This window comes from Cryptosporidium sp. chipmunk genotype I (assembly GCF_004936735.1).
Source record: "Cryptosporidium sp. chipmunk genotype I strain 37763 chromosome Unknown contig_50, whole genome shotgun sequence".
NCBI classification, from domain to species: Eukaryota; Apicomplexa; class Conoidasida; order Eucoccidiorida; family Cryptosporidiidae; genus Cryptosporidium; species Cryptosporidium sp. chipmunk genotype I.
Genome location: NW_027125618.1, coordinates 38,124 through 57,310, shown reverse-complemented (window position 1 = coordinate 57,310; position 19,187 = coordinate 38,124). Strand labels below are relative to the sequence as shown.

General features: G+C 26.4%; 5 protein-coding genes across 5 annotated transcripts; all 5 read right to left on the bottom strand.

The window, feature by feature from the left end:
* Positions 1 to 175: 175 nt before the first annotated feature.
* On the bottom strand, positions 176 to 1,852 carry ELE39_003286 (nuclear prelamin A recognition factor; the record flags this gene model as incomplete). Its single annotated transcript, XM_067346272.1, has 1 exon — positions 176 to 1,852. One exon carries the CDS (start codon positions 1,850 to 1,852, stop codon positions 176 to 178), a length of 1,677 nt encoding a protein of 558 aa, XP_067199866.1.
* A 262-nt stretch (positions 1,853 to 2,114) lies between these two features.
* ELE39_003285 (uncharacterized protein) lies at positions 2,115 to 3,686 on the bottom strand (the record flags this gene model as incomplete). Its single annotated transcript, XM_067346271.1, has 1 exon — positions 2,115 to 3,686. The coding sequence occupies one exon, from the start codon at positions 3,684 to 3,686 to the stop codon at positions 2,115 to 2,117; it is 1,572 nt and encodes a 523-aa protein (XP_067199865.1).
* A 485-nt stretch (positions 3,687 to 4,171) lies between these two features.
* On the bottom strand, positions 4,172 to 5,029 carry ELE39_003284 (uncharacterized protein; the record flags this gene model as incomplete). The annotated part of the gene is made up of 1 exon (XM_067346270.1): positions 4,172 to 5,029. The coding sequence occupies one exon, from the start codon at positions 5,027 to 5,029 to the stop codon at positions 4,172 to 4,174; it is 858 nt and encodes a 285-aa protein (XP_067199864.1).
* A 4,880-nt stretch (positions 5,030 to 9,909) lies between these two features.
* On the bottom strand, positions 9,910 to 12,711 carry ELE39_003283 (uncharacterized protein; the record flags this gene model as incomplete). The annotated part of the gene is made up of 1 exon (XM_067346269.1): positions 9,910 to 12,711. One exon carries the CDS (start codon positions 12,709 to 12,711, stop codon positions 9,910 to 9,912), a length of 2,802 nt encoding a protein of 933 aa, XP_067199863.1.
* A 906-nt stretch (positions 12,712 to 13,617) lies between these two features.
* On the bottom strand, positions 13,618 to 16,611 carry ELE39_003282 (uncharacterized protein; the record flags this gene model as incomplete). The annotated part of the gene is made up of 1 exon (XM_067346268.1): positions 13,618 to 16,611. The coding sequence occupies one exon, from the start codon at positions 16,609 to 16,611 to the stop codon at positions 13,618 to 13,620; it is 2,994 nt and encodes a 997-aa protein (XP_067199862.1).
* Between the last annotated feature and the right edge of the window lie 2,576 nt (positions 16,612 to 19,187).

Here is a 19,187-nt window from a genome sequence, read left to right as displayed (position 1 = left end):
AAATATCTTAACGAATAATTTTAGAAAATATAAAATATAATTTTATTTAGCAATCTCAAAACGGAGGATGAAATTATACCTATTGTACCCCCACTATGATTTACATTGTCAACTAAAGCCAATATTACCGGTCCAAATTACATGTTGGCGCTATTAAAATGTTTGAAATTATTACCTACCATTTCAGCGATGCTGTTGAAACTTCGTTAGTAGAAAAAAAGTCATTCCTGAGAAAAGGGAGCTTGAATTCAGAGTTTATATCAATTTGTTTGTCTATGTGAATTAAATAATCATACAAAATATTCACAATTGGAATTTCATTTGGTAGAATAATTTCTCGATTTTTATTCAAATTAATACCTTTATACAAAGTTTCCTGAATCCCATCAATAAACTTAATATTTTTTCTTAGTTTATTTACATCGGAGTTATCATCAATTCCATCGTTTTGTAAAAGAATTTGGCCTCCACCAGAAACACATCCACTTGGGCATGCCATAGCCTCTATTAAGTGATAGTTTACATTATTTATTAAGCCTTGTTTAGATCGAATATTCTGATTTGCGTTCCTTTGCAAGTTAAGTTTTCGAGAAATAGCTTGAATTGCCCTAAATCCGTAAACAAGGCAATAGTTCAGTTCAATATTGTTTTCATTATATCTAGCTTCAAAAATATCATTTTTTAACTTATTAAATGGAAGTTGAGTTCTCTTATCAATAATATCTCCACCAAGTTCTTTTATAGCACTTCTTATAATATATTCACAAAATCCACCTGAGTTTGAGTTAAAATATGAAGGAATCAACCAACAGAACTGATTCAGCAGTTGATCACTTGTATAATCGTCAGTTATTAAAAGAGATAAATTATGCTGACTAGTAATTTTAAAATTTTGGTTAAGCCATAAGTTATCTAGTGGAGCCTCTGGAACGTCCATTAGTGAATTAAACCCTGCCAAATTGATTATTTCACAAACTTCTGATGTTGCTAATACTATATCAACTTCAGGATAGTTAGAACTTCCATCTGATGATTTTAAAGAAAGAAAACTTCTGGTCGACTCCAATTTTTTGTCATGGCAAGGCATAATAGCAACATGAAAAATGTCACTTTGTTCAATAAAGTTGTCACTTTGTTTAAAAGTCAACTTAATATTTGTATTTGTTCCATATAATTTGCTTGGTCTAAATTTATAGAGGAATAAAAGTTGATTATATATTTCAAGAGTCAAAGTTTTTATTAAAATTCCTTGTAATTGTTGTGCTGATCTAACTTTACTCAATAGAGGTATTACAGAATTATTTAAACTCTTTTCAGAATAGCAAATCCATCCTGGGCAATGTGAAATAATCATTGGAAGGTCTGATTTCGCTTTATATCTCGAAATAAACTCGTACTTTGTTTCTAATAGGGAAATGTACTCTGAAATTGTTGAATTCATTACAAACTTAGCTCCAACATGCTTAAATAATCCCGATAATTTTCTCTGAATTGTTTTGAGATCACAGTTTAGCTGGTTGGCAAAAGAAGAGCATGATTGGTTTGAAATTGAAACTACAGTCAACCTTTTCTGTTTTAGTTGATTCATAAATTCGGTGGCATTTTGATCCTGTAATAATTTAGCTTCTGCAGAGGTTACACACCCACTACAAGCAAGACAATCTGCTACATTTACCGTTGCCTTGTCACTAATTCCTGGTTCGTTGCCATCATTATTTTGGGCTTTTGCAGGTCTCATCACTGCAATTTTTGGTTTTGAGTCATCTTTGTCTGACAAAAGTGAAACTATACAATCCTGAGAAGACTCTAGATAATCATCTAAGTTCGCTAGTTTTGCTGCAGTGGAAAACATACTTGGATCGTTCAATTCCAAAAGTTTGGCACATATAACTTAACATTTTATTATTACTATTTTAATTTTTATTTAAAAAAAAATGGCGGGTAAAGTTAATTGTAAATGCATGCTTTGAATTTAAAAAAAATGCTAATAGAATAAAAGTAAATTAAAAATAACTTTTTGTCCAACAAGAGAACCTGTTAGCTGTATCAGCTATAACATACTCTAATGATCTTATTCAATATATTAAATATTTGCTATTTTTTGAGTTAGTAAATCAATTATTTGGCATCTTTGCTCTCTCAATTGGCTCAAAAACAGAAACAAACTTTTCTATTGGCCAGAAATTCCCATTACCCCATTCAGATGACTCTGGCTTTGCAAGAAGATTTCCTCTTGAAATTCTTAATTGAACTTGAGTTGTACCGAATAGATATATTGTGCTACTTACTTTTGACCATCTAATTAGCGAGCTACGTGAATTATGAAATTCCGCAAGCTTCACATCAATCATTTCAGGGTTATTTGGTGGTCTATAAACGTATGAAGGTTTTCCAGGGGGTACTCCTGCCTTTCTTAGTGCAGATTCAGCTGAAAATTGGTGAATGTTTGAAAACATAGAAGCTCCTTTTTCGCTCATTTGTCTGACATATTTTATTTCGCCTGCCATAGTTTTTTGCTTTTGAATAGCACTTTCTTCTGTCTCATCAGGATCTCTCTCATCAAAATCCTCATTATTTATCTGTTCCTCGCCGTTTTCCATTTTATCTTCGTCCTCATGATTCTCTAAATTAGTTTTTTCTATCAAACTTTGGTACATCTGCTGATAATTCCTGGTTGACATCAACTCATTCTCAAGTTCCTTGTTTCTCATTTCCAATGCTGAAATTCTCTTTGTCTGAGAGTCTACCAAATATCTCAACCTTGTCACTTCTTCTTCCAACTGTCTTGAGACGTATGATCCAAGTACTTTCGGTGAACTATCCTTAAATGCAGCTGCCGTATTATTCGAATTACTTGTTGGCTTTGGGGGATACTTTTCTTGGTAATGAGGTGGGAAAGATGATTGACGTGAAATTGCGTGCCCATCTCTAATTCCAAAATTATTATTTCCTGAGGATGATGGGGTCATTTGAGTCATAGGAGTGTTGTTATTTAATAAACCCATCAGCCTCATCTTATTCATTCTTGCGACATGAGTTGGAGTTGGCTCTAAAGGAGCATTCATTTTTTGGACTACAATATGATCTGGATTTATTATATTAAACTTAGATGTATGCTCTGATCTTCCCCCCCCAACTGTTGGGGTCTTGGGAATGTCTTGGTGGCTGCTGTAATTACTATATTCGCCATTAAAGCTGCTATTTTCAATTTGAGATAAAGATGGGTTCTTATTAACTTCTGAATATTCAGATGATCTACGTAACATTTCGAGTTCGTCATTTGGAAAGAACTCTCTTGATTTCAAATTTTTTGTTCTGTTCATTGGGGTAGGAGTAGTTGACCTACTTGCAGCTGTTCTTGAAAAAGGGCCTCTAGTTTGTGCTCTTGCCCTTCCCACATTCCTATCTCCCATTGGTTGATGATACTGATGCTGGTATTGTTGTTGGTGCTGTTGTAACTGCATCATAGAATATTGTGGCATGTGTTGCTGTGCCTGGAAGCTTCCTTGCTGAAAGCTTTGGCTATCCACATACCCTCTGCTATTTCCAACCCCATTTTCATGATAAAACTGTTGAGAACAAATTCCTCCTCCCATTTGATGATGCATACCACTAAATTGCTGGTGATTCTGCACCATGTGCATTTGAGGCTGCATTAATCCATTTGTATTGTAGCTATAGTGCATTTTGTTTGCTTAAAAAGACTAATCTTATATTTTCTTTATAATTTAAACCAGAAAAAAAAATATCTAAATTTTATAGTTGTTTTTCAAAACTTTACATACAAAAACCCTATATGATTCGTTGCTTAATAATGTGAGCATGTAATTCACATAGTGTTTATAATAAGTTGCATTTATTTGTTGGCTAAACTACATAAAACCATTATTTACGACATGTACTGTGTGTGTGCATAAAAAAATATTTTTAAAAAGAATAATATTCAAGCACACAAAATCAAATATTAAATCAAGCCTTAGTTTGAGTAATATTTTAGTAAATTTTTGATAATTATTTAGGAATTATTCAAGTTTTGAAATGTAATATCAATATTTATATCTATAAATAATAACCCTTTTGGAATTAAAAATGCAAAACTAGAATGTGTTGGCGCCTAAGTGTCATTTGACAAAATTGGCTTATAATTAGAAAATAGATCAAATTAATTAAACTATATGTTCTTTGCTTTAGATAATATCAATCTTTTGTTGGTGGAAGCTTGCATCATTGTTCTTTGTCTAATTGATGGGCCAAATCTAGTACCAGTTAAGTACTTGTTAGTGGATTCTTTTTGGGATTGAATGCTGTTTGTCAAACTTTTCGTGGCTTTAAGAAGAGTCGATGATCTTCTCAAGAGGTTCTTTGGACTTATATCTGCTTTTTTTTCGCTTTGTCCCTCACTGGGTTGTTTAATTCTAGTACTTTTAGATATAGTTTTTGATTTCTTGTCTTGTTCGTCATTAAGCGGTTTTACTGGATCATCAATATTAAGATTAATGATATTTTTGTCACTAATGATCAGGCCATCAAGTTCATCATCAATTTTTTCATGTAAATTTTCACAAGATGAATCTGTTTGAGGATAGTTCGCGTTGACAGATGGTTTTGGAATGCAAAATATGTCATTTGTTGTCATTGTTGCCTCAATATCTTCATGTGTTGCACCAAAATTTGCAGCTAAAATCTTCAACATTTCAATCTTATTATTAAGAAATATGTTGCTTTCATTAACTATCTTGAGTTCTTTCTCCATATTTTTGATTTCCTTATTCTTTTCTATTAATGTATTCATTAGCGCAGGAGCATTATTATTTATATCCAATTTTACTGTAGAAAGATTCATTTTGTTACTATGCAAAAAGTTAGGTCCTTGAGCTGAAAGTCCTTTATTGTATATTGAGCTTGAGTATTGCGAATTATTTTGATTCATCAACATAGTATTGTCAAGCTTCTGATAATATTCATGAGCATTACTAAAATCGTAATAGCATGAATAATCTGCTGTTGAAGATCTATTGTGAGCATTCATTATAATTAAATATTTTCTGGAAAATTCAAATTTTTTTCTTGATTGATATTTCTAATTTTTTTTTTTAACTAAGTTTTTTATGTAAAAATTGTGTGTGTATTTCGTGCATTAATTTTCTCAGAATTAACTACACTCTTAATTTTTAAAAACTTAAGGATATTTAATATCTTGATTATATTTAATAAATTTCTAAATTAACATAATTTTCTTTAATTTTATTTTCTTCATAAATATTTAATATTTCTAATTATAAATTTTACTTAATTTTATTAAAATAGGAGTTTAAATTGTTTCTTTTCTCGTAGAATTATATTAATTTATGTTTTCAAATATTTAAAATGATATGCTTATTTTAAATATAATGAAATATTAGAAAAAATTTTTAATTTTAAATCAAATTTATATCTAATACTTGTAAAATAATCAATTTACTGTATACAATTTTAAACTAAACCAAATATTTATGCACTACTCTAGTAAATATAAACTATAATAATCGACTATAATCATCAATACTTTTAAAAAATATATTATAATTACTTAAGGCATAGTATTTTATTATAGATCACAGATAACATATATCGTAATATTACATAATTCATTTTTATTTTACTAAATTAAATATACCGGTATACTATTGACAATTTTTTTACACGTAATTTAATTACATACCGGTAATTCACTAATTATTTATATTTAGCTCAATTATATATACCGGTATATTGTTGACAATTTTTTTTTTACACGTAATTTAATTGCATGCCCGTAATTGACTAATTATTTATATTTTGCTCGATTTTATATACCGACATATTATTTACAATTTTTTTACACGTAATTTAATTACATACCGGTAATTCACTAATTATTTATATTTTGCTCGATTTTATATACCGAAATATTATTGACAATTTTTTTACACGTAATTTAATTACATACCGGTAATTCACTAATTTTTTATATTTAGCTCAATTATATATACCGGTATATTGTTGACAATTTTTTTTTTTACACGTAATTTAATTGCATGCCCGTAATCCACACTTATTTTTATTTATATATATTTAATACCAGTAAAATTTATATAAAATTGGCCAGACCGATTTATTTTGTAAATCTTTTTGAGAAACAAATTTAAGAATAAATGAAAATTATTCAGGCTCTACACGAAAAAAATAATTGCGGATTTTTCAACTAAAAAATTTTTTTAGTGAAAAAACTAAATATAAAAATAAATAATTGTCACAAGAAATTGTTTATCTAGTACTATATATTAATATTAAATTTCCTACCCAATTTTCGATAGTAAACATTTTGGACGGAAAGTTTTAAGAGATTTTAGCTTATTTAATCAACCAAAACTCATCATAAACTAATAGAGAAATATTATAACAATCATCTCATGTAAAATATTTCAAGAATGTTCAATTAAATTATTTTAAATATTAGAGTTAATTCTCCAGCTAATTTATTTGAACAAATTTTTTAAAAAACTTAAAATTCTTTTCATAAAACAAAAATACACCTATATTCAAAATCTATAATAAATTTTTGTCCGGATAAATGTATTATTTACTGAGCTGAAATAAAAGAACATTTTTATTTAGAAATTAACTTCCATAAATTATCAAATTGCTCTAAATATGAAAAACTTTCATTGTAAATCAACAGTAACAGCCATGAAATTAATTCTTTAATAAATTGAGTTTTTAAATGTTTAATTGAATAATCTCTTAATGAATTTTATTAATAGGTTTTCAAAACGCTCGAGTTTCTAGTATTTCTTCTTGATGAACGAAGCCTGCATATCTGTACTCGAATAAACTAATGATTCACTCAAAGCAGTAATATCATATTTGCTCTCCACTTGTATATTGTTCAAAACAAAAATTGAAGAGCTCAAATTTTATTTCTTTAAATTGGGGTGCATAAAATTTACAAACTTATCATTCAATCATTAATTTTGCTTATTAAATAGCTACTGATAATATTTAATTCAAAAAAAAATACTATTTTACTTTATTCTTGTTTTATATATTGTTTTAAATTAACTATTTGGTGTGAAGTGACTACTAGAACTCTTTTTACTTTATCCTTGATTTAATTTTTGCCTTCTGTTTTCAATATTAGGTAACTTACACCAATATTCGGTGAGGTTAATCTTTATATCTCTATAACTATCATGAAAAATTCTTTCCAGCTTTAAACAAAATGAGTTCTTTTTCAAATAACTATTTAGTGTGGAAAGCCGTTTTTTAGCATAAGCAAATTATTCACTTTATCATTGTAAAAATGAGAATTGGGAGAAAATGAATGGCAGTATCTGTATTTGCATCTAAGTGGAGTTAGTACCATAGAAGTAAGATCTCCCTGGATAAGAAGCTCTTATAACTATATTTTGTTCCGAAATATCTTTTTTGAAGTGAGAAATTATGGGTGTGAGCAAAAATAAAATCTTTTTTAAATCCTCATTCAATTTCAAAAATATGATTCCTATTAGAAACCCAATTTTTTTCTTTAACATAAAAAGTAAAATTATTCCCAAATAAATTTTAATGATTTCAGCTACTATTTAATCGTAGCATCTTTCAAATAGTTTTACATATCTTTTTATATTATTTAGTTCCAAGGCTTTTTGTTCTTTTTATTTATTTTCTTATTTTTTTGATATTTAAAATTTATTTAATAAGTTTTAAATCAGCTAAAGTTTTCTTTATTCAAGCTTTTTCGAATACCTGTATAAATCTTATATAATTTTTTTACTCAAATTACCTCCTGATGAACTCATTGAATCGTAATTTTTGAATACCAAATACCTAGCATTTATTTTAATTCATCTTAAATACAAACTTGTTACTATATAATTAATTCAAAAATAAAGCTTCATTTGCTTATATTTAAACTTAAAACCTTAAATTTTGCTTAAATTAATTGAAAATGGTATCATTTTTTTTTACTTTATTAATAAATCGTTTAAGAAAAATTTTAATTTTTTTAATAACCTTAAATTTAAGTTTATATTGTTCTAATAAAATTATAATCCATTCATGAATAAATAATTTTACTTGAGTTTCACTTCTTTTCAATATCAGGATTTTCAAAAATGTTTTATAAATTTTTCGAACCTCAAGTTTGAATACTAATTTTATAGAGATTATACAAAATTGGAGATAGGAATTGAATGTTTGAATCTCATCATATTATAGCAGTGTTTTTGATTTCTACTACATTTTTTTTTTATATATAAGAAATTATGTATTCGAAGAATTAAAAATATAATAATTAAAATTCATTTTTATTGATTAAGTAGTAATAAATGTCTTTGTATTAAGAGAAAGAACAAGAATTTTATATAATATGAATTATTAAAGGTGAATTATTTTATAAGACATAAAATTTGTTTATTTCTATTGAGTATGAAGTTAGTCAAATTTAGTTCATCGATTGAATAAATGATTTGCTAGAAAAAAATTTGATTCTCTTAATACTTTTGATTTATTCTTAATAAAGTTTGAGATTCAACGAAATGAGAATATTTATTTTTTATATAATACAGTATAATTAATCCCAATTTAGAAGATTTTAAAGTTTTTCGATTTTATGTGTAAAATTTAGAATATTCTAATTTGTTTTTTTTTTGTGTTCTCGTAAATATTCCTGCAATTTTCATAAATTCTCATTACGATTCATATTTTTGAATTGGTAAATTAAAAAGATTATATTATAATTTTCTTCAAGTGGTGATCTTAACTTTTTGGTTATCTTATTATTAATTATCATCTTTATTAAAGCAATATACAGCCTCTTCAATTCAATACATCTATTTGTACAATTTATAATTAATAATTTATTAACATTATGCAATTGTTTATTGAATTTAATTATTATACAATGAAAATTATTTAAATTTTAGTATTCTATTTACATATTCTAATTACCTGTTTTTTCATTAACCCTATAAATATTGGATTTTATTCTAAAAACATAAATTGTTCAATATGCTGTAAATAATCTTATCAAATTTTGAATTTAATAAGTAAACAAATTGAATTGTAATATGTGGCTTTTACTTTCATTAAATACAAAAGTTGAATCTAAAATATAACTATTTCTTAGAGCTTCATAATCAAAGTTGATTTAAAATTTAATTAATTATTAAAAAGTTACTATTAAATATTTTGTTATACTTCATTATAGAAAGAATATTTTCTGTGAATATGATAATAAGTTATTCTCAATGAAATAAGAAAATTAAAACTTTTTATCAACTAATTTTAATTATTCCTAACAGTAATAGTTTTTAACTTGAAAGCCTGACTAAAGCTGAGTAAAAATACATATAATATAGATATATGATTATAATATGAATAATAATATTCAAATTAATAATGCTTTCATATATTCAAAGTAACCAAAACTATTTACATAAATTTCATAACAATATTTTATTCAAATAAAAGACTAAGAATCCATACTTGAAATTATTTTGATAAATTCATGAATTTAATAAAATACTGTTGAATATTGGCTTATACTTTGTATTCGATATAAATTTCTTTATTAAATCATTAATTATTTTTAATATTTTATAATCAAGATTAATCATGAAAACTTATACCAAAGTTTCTTATGAAGTTAAAATTCGAACAGATTATCTGCTTTTATTGCAAATAGGTTTTGAATATATGAATTCTTTTCTAAACATAAAAACGTACACACAATACTGTTTAATAAGCTGAAGTCAAGCCTGATCTTTATTTTATGCACAAAATAAGGAATTAGTATAAAATTGAGTATTAGATCAACAAAGTAATGATTTGCTGGTTGAACTCTAAATAAAACAAATACATTAAATCTGCTAAAACTCCAATATTTACTTTTTACTTTGTAGTCCTTTTCGATAATTCTGACCTTTTCCTATCTTTAGCAATTAAAACAGAAACTAAATTCTTAAATAATATAATCATCTGCATTATAATTTGCTTTAAAATCATATTTTCTATACCTGAAAGAAATGGAAATATTTCAAAAAATAAGTGACCTATTTCGTTATAACAAAATTTTATGGCTTGTATTATATAGTCGCTCGGTGAGCTTGCTGAAACGTGAGAGAAATTTAGAATTTTAATATTATACCTAGAAATCATATTTTGAACCGTTTCTTGGCCAAATAATGTTGGGGGTACCATGAAAAGTGTTCTTTCTTCAATTAATTTTTTATTAATAGTAAAACATTGATTTTTTGACATTTTACGCGTCATTGGTCTTCTTGAAATATTTCTATATGATTTGTTCGAATTGTTGCTAGAAGCTGCTTTTGTAATCTTGTTACTATTTACTTTAGAAAAATTATTTATATTCACATTTGAAGAGTTAATTCTCGCTCTAGTATGTTTTGATCGAGCCTTGGGTATATTTTTTGATTTGTATGCCATCTTACTATCGCCATCCGAACTATTTAAGAGTTTTGAGTCTTTCCTTGTTGCAAAGACTGCATTTTCCCCAAATAACTCAATTGTAGGACCAATTTGATCCAATGGTCTAACTTTTTCTTCGGCTCTTCTTCTGCTTTTAGTACTGTTAACAGATTTTCTCGGCTTTAAACTAACTGCATCTTCTAACTTTGATTTTTGTTCTGATACTACTAATGAACTTTGATCTGAGTACTGTTCCAAAGTTTTTGTTTTTTTTCTGGTTAATTTATTCTCAGAATCAATACCTTTACTAAAATTCTCTGTAAATAATGAGCCTTCGCTATTAGTCTGATCCCCAATGCTTCTTAAACTATAGATGATAGTCGAAAAATCTACACTTCCTGATATACTTTCGCGAAGATCTTCTTTAGATATTAGGCCATCAGAGATAAGTATTTCATTAGAGATTTCTAGCACTGATTCAATAATAGCCGCAGTTTCAAATTGATTAATTTTATTTAAATAACATAATTGAGCTCTCATCATTTTCGAAACGCGTAATAGCTGAGATGTTTCTGATAATATCCGAGCCTTTAATCGTCTTTCCGATTTTTTTTTAAATTGGTTTTTATTTTCTCCTTCATTTCCTCGTTTATCCACCACAGTTCGTTCCAACCTACTCAAATTCTTTTTTTTAGCTGTAATAATTTTTCTTGTTTTTCTCGTAGAATCACTTTTAATTTTTGAAAAATACCTATTATTTAGTTTTAAACTCTTCTTACTCAGTGCTCTATTCGTACTTTTTCTACTAACTTTAGAAATCGTACCTCCGATTGTTTTTCTTGATTTACTATTGACCTGTTCAAGGTCCAAAATTGTGTTTTTATAGTAATCTAATGCTTTTTCGAAAAGTGGATTTAATTTACTATATATTGTACTAATATACTTTCCACCAATATCCCTTGATTGCTCTTTTCTTACAAACTCGGAAGTCCTAAGCAGAGATTCGTAAAAGCAAGTTATAAAATGTAGTATTTCATCCTTCAGGAGTGAGTCATCCAAATTCATTACTGCGAAATCTAATCTTAAGAATTCTTGATATCTCATCAATGTCCTTATTTCCTCTCTAATAGTAAAAACTATTGTCTGAGATAGTCTTATCTCAGTTCCTCTATAGTTAATCATTGACGTAGCTGATTTCCATGCCTCTTCAACTTCATTTTTGAATGGATAAAACTTTTCTTTGTCAAATAAATATAGGTTCATGGCAGCAAGCCCTAAAAATTCAAAAGAAATCATTACAATTTCTTCTTTTTTAAATATACTTGTTTCATCTAAGCCCCCATTTTCAAAAAAGTTTGCAATTATTGATTTTGCTTCCTCTATTTCTACATCAGTCAGAGAGGGATTCCCTGTTTCTAAAAATTGATTATAGGCTTCAATAGACTTGGCTATCTTCTCAAAATTAGCTTCCATATCAGGTAAATAACCAAACTCATTGCTTAATTCAACTGAAAGAGTTGATTTGGAAATTTGTTCTATTTTTGATGCGAACAAGCTGTTAAATTGTGATTTACTCATTTTAGAGTATTTACGAATACAATTACTAAACATTCTAATACAATCATTAGAAACTTTGCTTAGGAATTTTGATGTGTATCTAAGATTTGAATCAACTTCGAATGACGATAATTTCTCGAGTAACGTAACAATTTTTGAAATTGTATGCATTACTTTTTTCGAGGCGTCTGCTATAATACAAATCACTTCCTTCGAAATATTACTCGAGTCTGTAAAAAGTAAAGAAAAAAGTTTAATGTTCACAGCAAGATTGATATATTCAGATAATTCATTGACCCTATTATGAAATAGCATTTTGTTCCTATTTGAATAAGAGGAACGCGACTCCAGATATGATGCCACATTACTTATTTTGTTATATATAGATTTATAGTTTCTATCACCAAATATTGCGGAAAAATTCACAATTAATGACAAATATCTGACCAAAAATTTGATGATACTTTCCATAAAATAGTTGGTCTCATATCTGCTAGACAATAATCCTGAACTTGTAATTTGAGACAATAATCCAGAAGGATCAAAGGTGTCTTGAGCTTTTATCTGAGACTCATGACCAGTATAGATACCCGTTTCCTGTAATAATGCTTCTCTGCCATCATGAACTGCTTCACCACGCGACAGAATTAATATATTAGTAATAATTATAAAAAACAGATAATAGCAAGTAGAGAATTTCAGGCTCATTTGATATAGTCTTTAATATTTTTTCTATCATCGATCTAAAGTATTACCATGTATTACTAATATTTGTTTCCATTATTACATAATTTTTTTTTGCAGATAATCAATGCAGATAGATAGTCCAAAATTACATTACTGGTCAAGATCGTTGGCGCCAATACATTTCAATTAGATCGAACTTAATGGTTAAAATAAGACAAGTTTATTGAAGAAAATAAATTTAAAAAAACAATTAATAAGCTAGGACAATTTGTTATGCAAATCTTTAAAATTTTTTTTGAATTGCTACTTTTTTATGCTTAATCTTTGAGTCTATACACCTGATAAAGACTAACTATAATTAAAAATAATTAAAATAAACAACTCTCTGAGGTTTACCAATGCAAGAATTACTCAGGTTTGAAAATTGAATAGTTAATTCTAAACTTTTAGCCACTTAAATCGATGTATTATTCATTTCATATAACCAAGAATTATATTAATAAGACTCTAAAGTAAACATGTTCAAATGGTGGTACTAGTATTTAGCTACTTTTATTTGAATACTTCAATAAGTATTCTTTCAATATAAGAACTAATGACCTACACTTTTGACTAGACAGATGCCAATATTAGAAATAGAAAACCATCAATCAAACACTGATATTCACTTTAATTATCTTTTATAAAACAGAACCATTCATTTTTATTAAAAAGCAATTTACATTTTTTATTAGTGAAAGCTTAGCGCGTTATTAAAGTACAATTAATCTGTAGCTTAAAGCAAAAAATTAATAGTTTAACTCTTTTTAATTAAATTTATTCCTAAGGTTAATTAATCTGACACATTTTCTCATGGAAAAATAAAAACTATGTACCCATAAAATATTATACTTTCAGTTGTTCATTTTTAATAGAAATAAAACATGATTACCCATTCTTTTTATTATTAAATATTATAAGTAATCTAATTAATTGGCTTATAAGGCTCTTTTGAAAGCTCTTCATTTGAAATAGATCGTGGCCTGTCAATAAAGGTAAAATTTCAACATGAATACGAGTGATTTCTCCACTACAAAGTTCAATAGAAGCTTCTATTTCTTCCTTAGTGGAATTTTCTGTGATATTCAAAAAATCTAAATCAACAATATTGAAAAAACTGAAAATATCGATAGATTGTGCTGCTTCAGTTACTTTTGATTCCGAAAACATAGGAATGAATCTAGATTTATTTTGAGGAGAATTATCTACAAATTGAGACATTTTCTTTTCCAAACACATAAACTTTGAAAATAAATTTGAAACCATTTCATCAAATTCTTCATCAGAACAAATTTCAGGTTTCAAATTTAACTTTGAGCGAGATTTTGACGATTTTTTTATTCTTGATCTGGATCTAGATCTAGATCTAGATCTAGTCCTCACCTTTGGTATAGAGCTTGACCTAGTTTTCAAGTTTGAACTTGATCCATTTTTTGGAGGAGGCTCAGATGAAGCTCTCCTTACGGGCCCTACATTCCTTTTTGCTTTAGATCTTGATTTTCGAGTTTCAAAAACACTTTTTTTGCGAAATTGCTTATCTGATAAACCTTTTTGTGAAGCAGGTAGAGGATTTTTAGAAATTTCCCCTGAACATGATCTCTCTTTACCTCTTCCTGCTGTATCTCTTTGGCAAATGTCTCTTTTTTCGAAAAAAAATGATTTACCAATTAATTCGAGAGTACTTTTGACCAATGGTGTATCACTAGGCTTTTCATTTGCAAGTCTTTTTTTATAAACCTTTTTCCCTGATAAATAAGTAGAACAAGCACCTTCAAGTTTTTCGTCTGCAGTTTCATCTTGGCTTGAGTTGTGCAATTGATTACTCTCTTGAATGGACTCCTCAACAATTTTAATCACTGGTAATAAGAATTTACTAACGTTCGTTTTTCTTGCATATTTTTTTTCTTTGTCTTCAAATAAACAAGACTCTTCCTCACTACCTGATTCATTAAAGTAATCCTTGTCTAAATCGTTTTCCGGTATGTTATCATACTTTATCTGACCTTTTGCTTGAGTAGCACATTTTTCTCTTTCATCTTGATCTGTTTTTTTTTTTGATTTTTTAGTAAATTTTTGACTATTAACCGCTTCTCTTATTTGTTCTTTTCTAATCGATTCTTCATTAAACCTGATCAAATCCTCGACCAACTTCTTTCTTCTTTCAGCCTTATGTCTAACAGTGGATTTAGTTGCTTGAAAAATGGTTGGTGTTACAGTAGAGTCATTTCTTTTTTCTTGTACATTTTTTATATCATCTTTAGCCTCAGGAAATATTTTTTTTTGTTTTGATTTGTTTTTTTCTTTTAGTTTTTCTCGTTTTTTCTTATACTCCGATATCTCTTTTTCTAATTGTTCTTTTTTCTCCATTTCTAATTTTTCAAGTTTCTCTTTTTCTTCTCTAATTTTCTCCTTTTTTTTTTCAACTTGTTCAGTTATTATTTGCCTAAATTTAGATATATTACTTTCTCTTATAACTCTAATAGTTTCGAAAGGTAAAATAGTTAAATTCTCGCATTCTTCATAAGATTTTAAAGATGTCGCACATTCTCTTCCTATATATTCATAAGTGCTAATAACTTGAGATATTAATTCTTGAATATATTTACCACATTTATTTAATTGTGATTCTTTTTTTAATATTTTCAAAATTCTCAATAAACACAAATAAAGAGTTTTAAAATTTTTTATTATTAATTCTCCAGATAATTTATTACTAAACTTGGAGGATAAAATATCAAAGCTTAATACTTTATCATATTCCAGTTTATTCATAATATTTTTCTTTATGCTGAAACTAACGTTTTCACTGACATTCGTTTCAGTAGCTCTCATTGTAACTTTTTTATTAATTTCGAATATGTTACTCTCAATAAATTTTATATTTTCTGATAATTTTCGCTTATTAAAGTATAAAATATTGACAGATATTAGTCCCAATAGTTCCATAGATGTTGATAATAAAAATTCCATCTCTAATATTTGCTCTTCAGTACATTCATTATTTTCATAATAATCAGAATATAATTTTCTGAGATGAGAAACTTCTTCAGTTAATTTTTGATCAGGGTTTTCCAAAAACTTATTATACTCGCCTATAAATTTTTTATTTTTTTCAAAGTTAACTTTCATCTTCATTAAATTCTCTAATTTTTGATTGGAAATTCTCAAGTTGATATTAGCTCTGCTCAAAAAATCTTTCCTAGAATCAAATAGTTTTCTAAAATTTCTCTTATTCATTTTTTTGTAAGACTTCACAGATTCCTCTAGCAAACTTATGAACTCTGAAACATAATTAATTAGTACTGAAGCCATTAGTTTAAGACTTAAATCTAAATCAAAGGAAATTAAATATTCAAGTAATACTTGAGATTCTCTTATTGGTTTTAATATTTCAGTATGATTTTCAACTATATTCATTATAAATATATATTGTTCATTCATTGATTCATAATTTAATTGATTAATATGATCATATTTTAAGTAATCAAAGCAGCTACTATATAAGCATTCCAATTTTTCATTTCTTATTAGAAAACTTTTGTTAATAAAGAATGATTTGATATCGGCGTGAAAAATCACTTCTTTCAATCTTTTTATTTGTTCATGGAGAACATTTTCATTGAAAAAATACGAAAACTTAAGTAATATTGCAGAATAAGAAAATAGTAGCTTAGTTAGCGTGTCAACCACACAGTTCCGTTCATATGTATTCGATATTAGACTTAATAAAGCTAAACTCTCCTGGTTTAATACTCCTTCCTGAATTTGATTTGTTTTTTCTTCAGAGTTATTTTCTTCATTGAACTCTGCTCCTTCTATTATTATAGCTAGTAAAAAAACAAAAATGGCTAATACATTTAAAAAAATCTGTTTATTTTTCATTTTTAATCAAATTTTCGATCCATGGCTTACATTGCAAAAACTACATGTAGATTTTTGGTACAATTTGACTTTTGGTTAGCTTTCTAAACGCGCGTTTTTTGGATAATTTAATTAGAATGTAATTTTTTTTTTGAACAATTGTCAATATGTCAATAATTTTTTCAAAGTAGCCCTTAGATTTGAATAATTTGGTTTTTTTTTCTAATATAATTCGCACAGTACAGCTATTTCAAATTTTAACTATTTATCGTCTAATATTAATATATTAAATTCTTTAGAATTTGACTTTTAGATGAAATAATTTGGTGTTTCCATTGGTACTATCACTATTTTGTTTTCATATTATACGAATGTTAGCTAGTAGATTAAAGCATCATTACTATCTCGCTTTAATCGTTTTTATTATGTCTTTTTTTAGTATTTTTTGAGGGACGTAATTGTTAATTTAAGTTATTAATGGTATTTAAGAAGGACCATAGTATTCATTAATTAAAAAAATATTATCATTTTAAAACACTAGTTTATATGCATAGTTTTTCTTCATAAATAGTTCCCTAATTAGTTTTGATTAAATAACTGATCTTTCCGTTGTATTAGCAGGGTATTTTCGTAATAATAATTGTGGTTGCTTAAATCGATTAATAAATAATAAATCTTAATTTAAATCAAATAAAATTCATTATTTTATTTACTGCATTTATTGACCAAATCCCAAGATTTTAAGGCAATTTAGATTTTGCTTTTTATCGTGTATCATTAGATATATCATGTTTTCCTTTATTGTAATTTTTGAATTTAATAAAAAAATTAGTGTTCTATTCCATTCATCTCAATTTTTATAATGTCGTTTTTTTGGTTTCTGAATTATGTAATTTAAGTTTCTTTGCATCGTACAAATTTGTTATTAATATAATTGATTGGCATTCTGTATATCCTTTTTGTTTCTTTCCTCAAATTCAGGAAAATTTTATGTTTAAATTCACTGTTAATATTAATAAATAATTCCTCTTTTCTAGTTAACTACTTGATTAAAATACTTTATAATTTTAAATATTTTAATTTTGTTCTTTCATTTTTTTTCTCAAGGAAATGCATAAATCATATAATTTATAAGAAATATATTATTCAGTTTTTTGATAAATAACTTTTGCATGAACTAATAACACCGAAGCATTAATAGATTGATAAATTAAACAATAATAAAATTGTTATTTATTACAGCTAATCTTTTATTAAAAAATATCTATAATATCTACGTGGAAACTTAAGATATTTTGAAGAATTTCATTGTTTATTAACCTTAATTGATGAGTTGCAAGTTTAATCTAGGAATGACGTCTTTATTGCTCTACTGATTGACGCGTTCTAAGCCTCAAAACCTTATCTAATAATCATCAAGCTTCAACCTAGTAATAATAAAACAAATTAATGGAGGTTGCTATAGTGACTTTGTTCTTAATGTTTTGATTATCTAAATTTTGTAATTAAAAGATTAACTTTAAGTTTTCATAGTTTATATTATTTTGAAATATATTTGTAAGCTTTTTTATACAATTTAATTAGATTAATAAAAAAGAACTAATTTTCATATATTAATTTTTTGGTAAATTTATATAATAATTTAGTTTATAATACAAAATAGTTAGTTTTGAATCTCATTTTTTTTAAATATTGTTTTGCTAAAATTTTCCGTGTCAACTTATGATTCTCAATCTGAGTCGAATATTCAATGGTTCGAATGTATTTGAGCTACATCAACGAAAATAATTAATATCCTGAAAGAGAATATAATTAAAATTTGCATATTTTTATCCGTTTATCTACATCATACCTTCAATATGCTCTAAAGATGTTAAGCATTTTATAAAATTAAATATTTCTTTTAACTTGTTAAGCAAATCGAGAAGTTTTTTATAATATTATTTTGCTTTTCTTTTACAAAAGTAATATGAACAATATTTCTAGATTGAGCAAATTTTAAGTATTAAAAGTTAGTTTCTATTTATTTTTTTTGAAAATTTATTTTCAAATTGATAGATCATGTAATTTTCAATATCGATGTTAAAATTTCCAATTTAATAATATAAATAGCCTGCTAATTCAAAATTTATTAATTATTCTCCAGCTTTTAATATTACCTTTTGTGATACAGCTGCAAAATTGAAATTAATTACTAGTTTAAAAATTAAATATTAATCTTTTCCAGGTAATAATTTAATTTTTTTGATCATTCTAACACGATTCTCATAAAATTTATTGATTTTACAATGATTACTATAAATCAAATTTCGAGTGCTAAATTAATTTAACAGATTCAAATTTATCAAATATTCAAGAATTGGCACAAATTCATTGAGATATATTTAGATAAAGTCTATAAATAGAGAATTATTAATTAGATGAGACATTTTCTTTAGTGATAAATATATTTAATTTAATTCTTATTAACCGATCAATCTATATGAATTGCCAAATTATATTAAATTTGACAGCATGAACCATCGTAAACACTTTTTCACCTTTTTTTTTTTTTTTTTTTAATATTCTTTTAACTTGAATATTCCTTTTACTTATAA